Source organism: Stenella coeruleoalba, assembly GCF_951394435.1.
Source record: "Stenella coeruleoalba genome assembly, chromosome: 3".
NCBI lineage: Eukaryota > Metazoa > Chordata > Mammalia > Artiodactyla > Delphinidae > Stenella > Stenella coeruleoalba.
This window is the reverse complement of record NC_137148.1, coordinates 162,049,290-162,062,551: the sequence shown is the minus strand read 5'-3', so window position 1 is coordinate 162,062,551 and position 13,262 is coordinate 162,049,290. Positions and strand designations below refer to the sequence as shown.

General features: G+C 50.0%; 1 protein-coding gene across 1 annotated transcript in view; it reads left to right on the top strand.

The window, feature by feature from the left end:
- Window positions 1-3,685: 3,685 nt before the first annotated feature.
- The window catches only part of UNC13A (unc-13 homolog A), a gene marked incomplete at both ends in the record, with an annotated part of 63,138 nt that continues 53,561 nt past the window's right edge, over window positions 3,686-13,262 (top strand). The window contains 3 exons of the mRNA XM_079918694.1: window positions 3,686-3,714; window positions 4,552-4,718; window positions 12,997-13,026. Of these exons, the coding sequence (XP_079774820.1) occupies window positions 3,686-3,714; window positions 4,552-4,718; window positions 12,997-13,026 (226 nt within the window). The remainder of the gene's footprint in view (window positions 3,715-4,551; window positions 4,719-12,996; window positions 13,027-13,262) is intronic.

Below are 13,262 nucleotides of genomic sequence, written 5' to 3'. Positions count from 1 at the left end.
ATCACATCTTGGGTCACAAATCAAGCCTCAGTAAATTTAAGAAAATAAAAATCATACCAAGCATCTTTTTTGACTACAACGCTATGAGATTAGAAATCAATTACAGAGGAAAAACGTAAAAAACACAAACACATTGAGGCTAAACAATACATTACTAAATAACCAAGAGATCACTGAACAAATCAAAGAGGAAATCAAAAAATACCTAGAGACAAATGACAATGAAATCACGACGATCCAAAACCTTTGGGATGCAGCAAAAGCAGTTCTAAGAGGGAAGTTTATAGCAATACAAGCCTACCTCAAGGAACAAGAAAAATCTCAAATAAACAACCTAACCTTACACCTAAAGGAGCCAGAGAAAGAAGAACAAACAAAACCCAAAGTTAGCAGAAAGAAAGAAATCATAAATATCAGAGCAGAAATAAATGAAATAGAAACAAAGAAAACAATAGCAAAGATCAATAAAACTAAAAGCTGGTTCTTTGAGAAGGTAAACAAAATTGATAAACCATTAGCCGACTCATCAAGAAAAAGAGGGAGAGGACTCAAATCAATAAAGTTAGAAATAAAAAAGGAGAAGTTACAACAGACACTGCAGAAATACAAAGCATCCTAAGAGACTACTACAAGCAACTCTATGCCAATAAAATGGACAACCTGGAAGAAATAGACAAATTCTTAGAAAGGTAAAACCTTCCAAGACTGAACCAGGAAGAAATAGAAAATATGAACAGACCAATCACAACTAATGAAATTGAAACTGGGATTAAAAATCTTCCAACAAACAAAAGTCCAGGACCAGATGGCTTCACAGGTGAATTCTATCAAACATTTAGAGAAGAGGTAACACCCATTCTTCTCAAACTCTTCCAAAATATTGCAGAGGAAGGAACACTTCCAAACTCATTCTATAAGGCCACCATCACCCTGATACCAAAACCAGACAAAGATACTACAAAAAAAGAAAATCACAGACTGATATCACTGATAAATATAGATGCAAAAATACTCAACAAAATACTTGCAAACAGAATCCAACAACACATTAAAAGGATCATACACCATGTTAAAGTGGGATTTATCCCAGGGATGCAAGGATTCTTCAATGTACACAAATCAATCAATGTGATACACCATATTAACAAATTGAAGAATAAAAACCATATGATCATCTCAATAGATGCAGAAAAAGCTTTTGACAAAATTCAACAACAATTTATGATAAAAAACTCTCCAGAAAGTGGACATAGAGGGAGCCTACCTCAACATAATAAAGGCCATATACAACAAACCCACAGCAAACATAATTCTCAATGGTGAAAAACTGAAAGCATTTCCTCTAAGATCAGGAACAAGACAAGGATGTCCACTCTCACCACTATTATTCAACATAGTTTTGGAAGTCTTAGCCATGGCAATCAGAGAAGGAAAAGGAATACAAATTGGAAAAGAAGAAGTAAAACTGTCACTGTTTGCAGATGACATGATACTATATACAGAGAATCCTAAAGATGCCACCAGAAAACTACTAGAGCTAATCAATGAATTTGGTAAAGTTGCAGGATACAAAATTAATGCACAGAAATCTCTTGCATTCCTATACACTAATGAAAAAATGAAAAAATCTGAAAGAGAAATTAAGAGAAATTAAGAAATTAAGAGAATTAAGAGAAATTAAGGAAACACTCCCATTTACTATTGCAACAAAAAGAATAAAACACCTAGGCATAAACTTACCTAGGGAGACAAAAGACCTATATGCAGAAAACTACAAGACACTGATGAAAGAAATTAATGATGATACAAACAGATGGAGAGATATACCATGTTCTTGGATTGGAAGAATCAACATTATGAAAATGACTATAGGGCTTCCCTGGTGGCGCAGTGGTTGAGAGTCCACCTGCTGATGCAGGGGACACGGGTTCATGCCCCGGTCCGGGAAGATCCCACATGCCACGAAACAACTAAGCCCGTGTGCCACAACTACTGAGCCCACATGGCACAACTACTGAAGCCCGTGCACCTAGAGCCCATGCTCCGCAACAAGAGAAGCCACCACAATGAGAAGCCCGTGCGCTGCAACGAAGAGAAGCCCCCTCTCGCTGCAACTAGAGAAAGCCCGCGTGCGGCAACGAAGACCCAAGGCAGCCAAAAATAAATAAATAAAATAAATTTATATTTTAAAAAAGTCCACCAACTGGAAAATAGATAATCAAAGATGTACTAATTCAAAGGAACACTATACAGCAGTGAAAAATGCATGCATTACAGCTAACCACAAGAAACTCAGATGAATAGCAGTAAAACCATGTTGTGCAAAAAAACCAAGTTATAACAATGTGAATGTTTTATTTTAGTTATGGACAGCTCAAGAACACACAAAACTAAACCCTGTACTGTTTGCTGATAAATATGTGGTAAAACTCTAAGGAGAAGTAGGGGAATGAAAAACAAAATTAGACGTAACTCTTCCTTCAGAGGGAAGGGACAATCGATTGGGGAGGGACAGTGGCCTATGGGGTCTACCATTATGATGGTATTGTTCTTTATTCAAGCCTGTCATTGCTGCTTCTTACTCCCTACCTATGGTTAATCAATATGTAATAAAAATTTTAAAAGCAATGAGAATCTCAACAATGGTTGACATTATACATTACTATTCCAAGTGCTTTCAGGTGTTAACTGATATAATAACTCCTGCAACTCTGCGAGATAGGTCCTGTTATCTCTGTTTTACAGGTAGGGAAACTGAGGCAGAGTGGTCACATGACTTGCCCAAGGTCATGCCAGTGATTAGAGGCAGAGTTGGGTTTTGAACACATGCCTCCCTTGTGACTAACTCCATATACATCTTGTGTTTATGAAGCTCCGTCATGTGTGCTGGAGGCTGGGGACTCTGTGGGCCTCAGCCTTCGGGACTGTTCTAGGTACTGGAGATAAACAATGAACAGGTTTGTGTATTAGGTGTGTTAGGGCACCGGCTCACACGGAACTGCCTGGTTAGATGTGTGGGGAGGGGTGGTGAGCAGAGCTGTGTTGGGGTCAGGGTCCAACCAGAGGAAGAGTTGGGGTCTGGGAGAGTCCAGAAATGTGGAGTAAGGGCTCAGTTTGGGGGAATTAGGTAAGGCTTTCTGGAGAAGAGTATATTCAAACTGGGCATTGATGGATGAATAGGAGTTTGCCAGTTACACAAAGGAGTGAAGGGTGGAATCCAGTCCGAGTGTGTGCCAAGATCCACAGGCTGAGAGAAACAGGGACAGAGAGAGACCTAAACAGACGTGGCAGAAACACAGAGAGATTGAACGGAGAGAGGCTCCGAGGGAGACACATGACCGAGAGAGACAGGGAGACAAAGAGTCAGGGGAATAGAGAGACCCAGTGAGAGAGACAGAGAAACAGAGGCAAAGAGAACGAGACATAGCGACAGAGGAATAGAGATACTCAGGGAGAGCAGAGAGACAGCAAACGACTCAAGATTGAGAGCTAAAGGAGAGACGAAAACACGCAGAACCAGAAGGGAACCTGCGTGATGGCTGCCCTCAGCTCCCACCCGGCTCCTGCCCTTTAAACCCCACCCTCACCCCAGAGCTTGCAGCACCCGCGCCCCATCAGGCTCCGCCCACCAGCCCCGCATCAGCACCACGTCAGGAGCTGTCCGCGCCCCCGGTGCTGAACCAAGATGGCAGGCGGCGGAGGCCGGGCCCCGGCGTGAGCTGAGCGCGGGCTGCAGCCCCCGCCATGCCCCAACCCAGCGGCAGCTAAGGCCGACCTGACAGAGCCGGCCCGCCGGCGACTCTGGAGACATGTCTCTACTATGCGTTGGAGGTAAGAGGCGAGGCTGCAGGGCGGGGAACCGATGTGGACCAGGACTGGGCTCGGGGTCCGTGTGGATGCGGCTGGGCTCCTGATGGGGTGACCCGAGTACACGCGGCTGGGTTTTGAGGGGGTAGCCCTTGTAGACGCGTCAGGGCGCCTGAGAGGGTGATCAGTGTAGATGCAGCTGGGCTCTAAGGGGGTCCTGGTTGCCGCTACTGGGGTCGTGTGGACACGGCTGAACGCGGAGGCCCGTGTGGACGCGGGCAGGGGTCTGAGGCTCCATTTGGAAACGGTCTAGATTGGGTCGTCTGTGTAGAACAGGTTATTAGCGGGTTCGTGTGGAAGGAGCCGGGCTGGGTAGTTCAAATGAATCCTGCAGGGTGCTTGGAAGGAGTCTTGGGCTGTGAGCTGGGCTGCAGGCAGGGCTCGGAATTCGGAGAGGAGTGGAGGGGGAGCGGTCTCCAAGCCCTGAGCGTGTAAGATCTGGGTAGAGGGGCTTGGTCATTAGGACTACGGTGAGCTCTAGGTATCCCTCACCCTGGGAGCGGAGAGGACTGGGGTGGGGGAGACCCCTTCCAGCATTATGAGAGGGCTGTGATTGGGGGGTCTGGGGGCACTTTTCCGGTTAACTCTTTGCCTTCTCTAGTGGAGGCTGGGGCAGTCGCCCGAGGGCCTCCCCCTCCCCGCCCTCTCTGGCCCCTCCGCATGCAAATCCGGCCTTCTCCGCAGGGAGCCGACCCTTTGGAAGTGCAGTACCACCCTGCACCCCTCACGACCCATCCTCACCTCACCCACTTTGCGCTGGAGGGAGGAAAAGAGAGGTGGGGTGGAGCTATTTTGGGGCCAGAACGCCATCTGCATCGAGGCCCACGCCCAGGCCCACCTTCTGCGTTGGGGTGGGTGGAGGGAAAGAGACTCGGGAGGGGCATGACTGCCCCCCCTTCACCCCTGAGGCAGGGTTGGGGGAGAAGCCAGCCCACTTGGACCAAGGCGACTGGGGCAATTCTGAGTTCTTAGCAGGAAACCTTGGCGGTAGGGGTGGTGGTGAAACAGGGCTCAAGGTTTATAGAGGTCTCAACCTTGGGTTTTAAGGGTTGGGGTCCACCCCTTTCGCCTCTATTCCTTTAAAGAAGGCCTGGGGTGAGAGAAGGGGTGTATCCGCCAAGCCTGAGAAGGCAGGCTTAGGGAGACCTCAGGCAGCCGGGAGTGTGCTGTTCGTGTGTGTGTGTGTGTGTGTGTGTGTGTGTGTGTGTGTGTGTGAAAGAGAGAGAAAAATTGGGAGAGAGAGAGAGAGAGAGATATGAACCCCAGCCTCCTCCTGGACCCGGGTGGGCAGGCCCAGGAGCCGGGAACCTCCCCCACTGCCCCCCCCCTCCCCCCTCCTCCTGTGCCTCTCCATTCACAAACCCAGCCCCGCCCGCCCGCTCCCCGCCGCGGTGGCTTCCCGTGTGCTGCTCGCGCGGGGCTGGGCCGGCGTGGACGCGGGTGTTCTTAAAGGGACAGGGGCCTCCTTTCCTTGAGCTCGTTCCCAACGGTCGGGGCTGATGGTGGGAGAATGGCCAGTAAGATCAAAAGTCAACTCATTCAGCCCCTAGCCTAGGGAATTAGGGGAGTCAGGAGGTGGAGTGGACCCCCATGAAGCCCTCACAGACTAGGCCCAAGGGTAGGGGGAAGTGAACGTCCAACCCCCCTCCTGGCCCCTCCCCATTCTCTGAGCTGCCTAACACTTGGGAGGGGATAGCACTGGAGGAGGGGGCATGTGGGCTGCTGGCTGACTCCTCCAAGTTTGCTCCCCTCTGCTCCTCACCCCCGTCTTCGGAGCTGGGCTTTTCTAGAATCTCACCCTTAACTCTGATGCACACTGGAGTCTTGGCTGCAGGGGTGGTGTGAAGCGGAGGCAGTAAGTGGGGTGAGGCTTCCTAAATCGGAGGCCTAGGGGAAGAAGAGTGTGGGATGATTTTGTGGAACTTCTAGAGAAGGAGTCACCAGCTGAGTAGAGGGGTGTCGCTGGGAAGAGCAAGACTTGGGATGAGGTGGGAGGTAGAGCCCTGAGGTGTAAAGGGAGCAGTGGATGCTGGGAGAGGCTGGGTGCAGGGAGATGGGGAGAAGTGGGGAGAGGGAAATGCTGAGAAGTGTGGGGGAGATGCCCAGAGTGGGAGGCCTTGAGGGCTGAGGGGGAAAGAAGAGGGAGCAAGGCAACTAGGCTGAGAGGGCTTTTCTTGGATCTGAGTTTATCCTTAGAGTTGAGGAAATACCTGCTCCCGAGCCAGGGACGCACCCATGATTGCCCACATCTGCATACACTTGGACTGGAACGTTCAGAGTGTATGGTGTGGACAGAAAGGCTCAGAATTCACCAAGTCTCTATGAAGACCACTTGCCTCTGACTGCACATTCACGGACACATGTACAGGTTCACATGCCCATGTGAACACACACACATACATATATACTGGACACAGTCACCCTGCGCCATAGACATTGTCCCCACATTACAGGCATGTGTGTCTGCACACAAGCACACACACGGATATGCGAGATTAATGTTCACAATAGCCATGTTGCCTAAAGATCTACCCATGCCTTACCCCTCAGGCATGTATATATATATACCTGTTAGGGCCCTGAATCCCAAGAAACACATGTATACACACGATCAAATGCCAAGGCCATATATGTACACACACGATAACACTTGCCTGGACACTCAAAGCAGTCACTTTGAATAGGTGAGTAATGTTGCACACATGAGTGTGTACATGCATGCAAGTATACAGAAATACACAGGCTATACAACTGCATATCACACACCCCAACTTGTGTCTCTACCTAACATATCACTCAAAAACCTGCACGTACCTAAACTCACACAAACCAGCATGTCCCACATACAGTCACACCCCACTCCCCAGCACATACGTGCAGACCCTCACCTGCACTCAGATGGTGCACATGAGTACATGTCCCTCTACACATGCACACATACACCCATATACACTCACTTGCCTGCACTGGTAACACGAGCAAATACACATTCAAGAACACACAACTGTAAGTTCTTGTGTGCATATCCTGCACTAACACATGGGAGACCACCCTGTACAGACCTTGCCTCTGCCCCCTCTCATCTCTTTATCTATGTGGAGCCCCATTGCCCCCTCCACCTTAATCCACTTGCTAAGTCTTGGCAGAGTTCTGAGGCTGCTAACAGCAAGTACCACCTTGTTCCTTTGTGAATTCATTCATATATTTACTCAGCAAGCATTGAGCACCCACTATATGTCAGGCACTGTTCCTGGCTCTGGGGACCAAGCCTTACTCCTGGCATCATGCTGGTGGGGTCAGAGTGGGAGAGATGGGGAAAGGCTGCAGGAGATGGAGAGGAGCGTTTCTATGGCTCTTTTCCTCTGGGAAGCCTACCCTGTTCCCATCACCACCATTTGCCTGAGTCTCAGAAGATGAGGGGGAACTGAGCAGAAGGGAGACCATGCTCTAGGTGGAGGGCACAGCAAGCCCAAAAGCGTGGTGGCAGGGATTTGGTTCTAGACTTTCCTATGTGCATCATAACATTTTGCCAGGCCACTCAATGTTTAAAATGTTCCATAAATATTTGATGACTGAATATTGCATATAAATTAGCAAATGCGTTTGAGAGTGAGTTTACCGCACAACTAATAATAATATCTACAACAAGCCCCATCTATCCAGCATTCTATAGGCACACTGTTGAGGACTATTATGCCCATTGCCCTCTTTAATCCTCAGAGCAACCCGTTTTAGAGATGAGGAAAACCGAGGCTCTGGGAGGTTCAACAATTCGCCTGGTGCCACAGAGCCAGAGGTGTAGCTGCCTGACTCCACAGCCTACTGGGAGTGAAAAGTGAAAGTCGAACCTCCCCTCAGGCCCCAGAACCTGGAGACCCTACCACGGGGTGAGAATCTGTCCTGAGATCCCCTTTTTCCTTCATCCACTCAGCAAACAGACATATCACGATCTCCCCATTCATCATGGCTTTTCCCCTGCTCCTCTCCCAGGAAGGCTTCACAAATCCCTCTGTCTCTTACTGTTTCTGATACCACACAGCCAGGGGGGTCTGCATCTGATCTTTGCTCTCAGCAACCTCATAGGATGCCTCCGGTGTTGGCTCTGATTCACCTTCAGGGCTGCAATCTTAGCCTCCATATCTTGCACCTCACTTGCCTCCCACACACAATGAGCTTCCTCTGTGAGGTGTGAACCAGGACATCCTGAGTCCAGGAGGTCTGGGTTTGAATCCCTAAATCCACCACGTCCGGAAAAGTCCCATATCTTCTTCCTTCCTCAGTCTGTCCATCTGTAAAATGGGCACACTAATAGTGCCCACTGCCTAGGTTTTCTGGAACTCTCCAGTCATATGAGGCACGCAGAGAACTTGGCATGATGCCTGGCTTGTGGAAAGGGTCAATAAGTGTGAGCCAAAGACAGGAGAAATCTGTGATGGTGTTTTTATTAGTGGGGACTAAAAGCTTTCTGGAAAGAGGTTCGTGAGTGTAGGACATTTCCTGAGAGCTCACTGCGTTCTCAGGCCTGAGGAGGGCTCAGTAATACATAGGGCGCAAAAGAGGTGCCAACTCTTTGGAGGTACGTGGGCAGGGATGAAAAGTTCAGCACCGTGGACAGTTCAGGGAGGAGACGCTGAGTTCAGCACAGTGGACAGCGCCCACTCCGCGGGACCCCGTCTTCGCGTAGGGCTGCTGGAGGGGGCAATGACGTCATTCCTTCAGTGAACACTATTTAATGGGCAACTACTATGTGCCAGGCCTAGTTCTAAGTGGTACCTGGTAAACAACACAGACAGAATATCTGTCAAGTTTCTTGGTGTGTTTTTTACATCTAAGGCTTCAGTCTGGCCCTGGCTTATTTCTGTCCATGGAGGATGAGAGTCCTCATTTATTCTCTCCCAGATGCAAAGCCAGAGAGACCAATATCCTTACCCCAAAGCCCTTGTCTGCTATCGACATCACATATTAAATACCAAACATCCTAGAATCTATTTCTGAATTCTCTATTCTTTCCTTCCACCACTTGTAGTGTCTTCTGACACCTGATAAGCATGTCCTGTGGGTGGGCTTTCAGCCGCTTCCCCTGATGGCTGGAGTTCTCTATTCCCCCACTCCCACTCCCAGGACTGGCAGGTTATGGACCAGATGCCCCAAGGACTGGAGTCTACCTCAATTAGTATCCAGGGTCGTCCAGGCCAGGAGCACACTTCGAACTCAACCAAATAATAAAAATAGTAATGATACTAGTAACGGTAATGATAATCATAGTAGTAATAACAGTATAATAATGCTGATGTTAATAATAATGAAGAAGAAAGGGGAGAGGGAGGAAGAGGAAGGAAGAAGAAGGGAAGAGAAAGGGGAGAAGAAAGTGAGACCAACTAGGCTTGCCTTGCCCCATTTCCCAGATGCAGAAACTGAAGCCCAGAGCCTGGCAGCGCCAATGAGCCCCTGCTCTCACTTCCACCGATTCTGCCCTGGGCCACAACTGCCTGTGCGACCACATTAATCAGCCAGCGCTGATGGGGGCGGGGGGTGGGCGGGGACCGGGGAGGCCGCGCAGTCTGCTGACCTGGCGTGACGCGGTATCTCCTGCCCGCCCGTCAGTGGGCACCTCCCCCACTCAGCACTCCCCGCGGTCGCGTCGCTCACGCCCTCCGCGCCCACGTTATAAATAGCTTCGTGCTTGTGACCAGGAGCTCGTGAAGGAGGGGCGGCGCTTCCGCCCTGGTGACCCCGATACCGCAGGCAAGAGGAAGGCAGCGGGGCGGAGATGTGATGACGATGACGGCGGTGAAGGCGACAATGACTCGGGTTCCTCTTGCTGACGGGGAAGAGAGAGGCAGAGAGAGACTCGGCTCTTTCTCTGAGCCCCATCCGCCCCCCACCCCGAGCCCCTACCTCCAAGCCCTCTTATCCCCTGAGCCCCTTCCCTGAGGCCACCCACCCTTCCTGAGTCCCCTCCCCCGTCATGAGCCTCCTCCAAGCTCTCCGAGGCCCCTTCCCTTAGTCCCCTACCATCCTCCTCCTTATCGCACACCCTATTCCCCGCCATGAGCTTCCTACTCTGAGGCTCCTTCCCTGACTCCCCATTCTTCTCTGAGCCCCGTCTCCCACCCTGAGTCTGCCCCTCCACGCTCTGAGTCCTCAGTGATGAACATATATTGATGTCCTCACCCTGAACTCTCTGAAGGGGCCCGGGGGCTCACTCTTAGAGCTAGAGCTCTCCGGCAATCTCCCACTGCTTGTGGGCCCCAACTGAGCCCATTACCCTCTGGCCCAGAGAGACTTAGGGAGGAGGAAAGGGGGAGAGATAAGGGACTGGGAACAGGAAAGACAGAGGCAGAGGGAGGAAGGGAAGAAGAGAGACAGAAAGACGTGACAAGGGGATGACAGGGGTGGAGAGAAACAGAATCAGAAGGAAGGAGACAGCGAGAGACCTCCTCCCTAGAGGAGAGGATGGACGACAGACCTTGGACAACTGGCTTCCCCTCTGAGCTCTGCCCCTGGTCTGTAAAAAAGGGACACAGAAAGGGAGTTGCAGAGTGGGGCCCAGGTTCGGTCATACCCCAGTGAGTCCCTCAGATCTCCCAGGGCCTGGCACCTACCTCCCCTCTTGTTCCCACCCCCAGCTTTTCTCTCCCAATCCTGCCTCTCCTCTCTGCAACATCTTCCCTGCCTGCCCTCCCTAGTGAAAATCTGTGTGTCTCTCTGTGTCTCTGACTATCATGTCTTATCTCCCCTCACTTCTTCCTCCCTCCTTTTCCTTTCTCTCCTCATGTTGGTCCCTCCATGTATGTGCCTTTCTGAACCTCTGTGTCTCTCCCATCATTCTCCCTCCCCGCCCTCCCCCTGCACCCTCCTCCCCCTTCACAGAGTCATCAGGTTTGCAAGCTGGAGGTCCCCCAGGAGGGAGGCCTGGAGCTACTGCTGGACACAGTCCTAAGTGCCCATGAGCCTCACTCAGTCCCAGAGATGAGGGGCTGGGTGGCTGAGCTCTCTGTGGCCTGGGTGGGGATGAGACTATGAGAGGGGGCATGTGGGACAGGGATAGGGACCCTCTCCCGCAAGAGAGGGACTTTTGCATGTGCAGTCACGTGCCTTGAGTGGGAAGGTGGGGAAGACAGGACTCGATGACTGATTTCGGATGTGGGGGAAAGAGAGAGAGACAGAGATGGAAGCCCAGAGAGGGGGGTTCACTTGCCCAGGGTCACACAGCACCATAATCTGAACCCAGCTCCACCTGACTCCATGCTGAACAAGGGCTCACCTTTCCCGATGACCAGTCAAGGGCTCTATCTGCATTCTACCTCCCAAACCCAAACCCAGGTATGGCGGGCATAGTGCCCAACCCATATGCATTTAAAATCTGGGTCTTGGGGTGGTGGTGGTGTTGGCATAGGAAGGCACTCACTCCCTCTTCTGCTCTGCAACTCTGGGGAGCTCACTCAGTGCTTCTGAGCATCAATCCCCACCCCCAACCTCATCCTCCCCACAGTCTGTCTGCAACAGGAAAAAATAGTATTTACTGACAAGTGTTTAGAACCACTCTAATTCCCCCACCCTTGATGACAATTCTCTCTTCACTGGCTCCATTCAGGTGCTTTTTTGAGGAAGAAATTCAAGTGGTGAGGACAGAGAAATGAACCCCATATGGGAGGCTGGATCCCAGATAGGAGGCTGTGGCACTTGCCCAGAAAAAGGCTGAACTGGACTCTCAAAAAAAAAGAAGAAAGAATAGAAACACAATTCTGATTCCAGGAATTTATCCTTCAACTTACTTGCACACCCTCTTTAAGACATACTGAGAAAAAGAAAGGTTCTGCAGAGGGTGTAGAATGCGACCATTTGTGTAGGAAATAAAATAATGCACATGTGCACGTGATTGCCGATGCATCTCTAGTACCACAAGGAATTGGTACTGTTGATTGCATCCAGCAGGGAGAATGAGAGCTGGAGTAAAAAAAGCCTTATCTTCATTGTATGATCTTTCCGTTGCTCTGGATTTTGTAAAATGTGGGTGTATTGCCTACTCAAACAAAAATATTCATTTGAAAATGTTAAAGGGAGAAGAAATATAGAAATCGAGAGGTCTCAGTTTGGGAGCAGGTTTCAGGTGGGAGTAGAGAGTAATGGTAGAGAAATGCATTGGGGGCAGATGCAGAGTTTGAGAGGTAATGAAAGGGAAAGTTTAATGTCCTGTGAGAAAATCTAGTAAAGAGTGGAATTGCTTTGACTCACTTGGGGTTGGGGGGTTATGTGAAACACGAAGAGACTGGACCACGTGGAACCCTGAGGTATATTTGGGTTGCACCTTTCACGGGCAGGTTGGGCTGGACAAGCTCTAGCAACCTACTGGCCAGGACTGGGATATCTCTATGTGCACTATGGAGTCAGCTCTCTGGGTTGTTTTTTCCCACCTCGCCCAGTCCCCTTTGAATATGAGACTCTAAACCCTGGAAGCATTCAGGAGGACAGGCTGAGCTGGACAATTCGTGGAGAAGTCTCACTGGTCTAACAAGGGGATGGGAATCATTGGCTGTTGTTTTCTCCTTTCTCCCCTACCTCCTCCTTCCCACTCCCCTCCTCCTTCTGAAGCAATCCTGGAGGACTTCCTGTAAGAAGCCTCTCCTGCCACCTGCCCAGCTTCTTCTTTTGAATCTTGTTCAATTTTGGTGAAGTCACAACAGGAGGGAGGGAGCTACAGGGGAGTTTGATGGGGAGGAGGGTGGGACATGGACTGCTCCCAAGGTCCAAACTTCCTTCCACCCCAGGTCTGCCTATGCTTATCTGTCTGATGGCTTCTCTCTCTCTCCCTCTCATCCCTGCCTCCCTCCTCTCCCTATTTCTCTTCCTCTCATTGTCTTTGCCTCTGTCTCTGATTTTGCCGCTGTCTTTATCTTGGTTTTTTTTGTGGTTGTTATTTTGTTTTGTTTTGTTTTTTAAATCTGTTCGGTCTCTTTATTGGCCTCTTTTGCTCTCTATTTTTTGCCTCTCTTCTCTCTGTCTCTTTCTTTCTGTATCTCTCTCCTCTCTCATTATGTCTCTCTTTTCATGTGTCTCTCTGTGTCTCTTTCTCTCCTCCCCAACTCTCTCCCCGTCTCCCTTCCCTCTCTCTGTCTCTCTCCACAGTCAAAAAAGCCAAGTTTGATGGTGCCCAAGGTAAGTGGCCTCTATTCCTGTCCTCTCCTGTGTTATCTGTCTGTCTGTCGGTCTCTTGGAGAGACGGGAGAGGGTGTCTGAGCCAGGGACGGGGAACTTGGGCTCTTTGTCTGCTGAGCATCACAGAGCGTGTCAGACTTGCTCTAGGGTCCCAGCAGTCTTCCCAGCCATCCCCTGAAGACTCCAGTGGGAGTGGGGCTCACCCTGAGCCAATGGTGCTTCCCAGGATCCTAAGA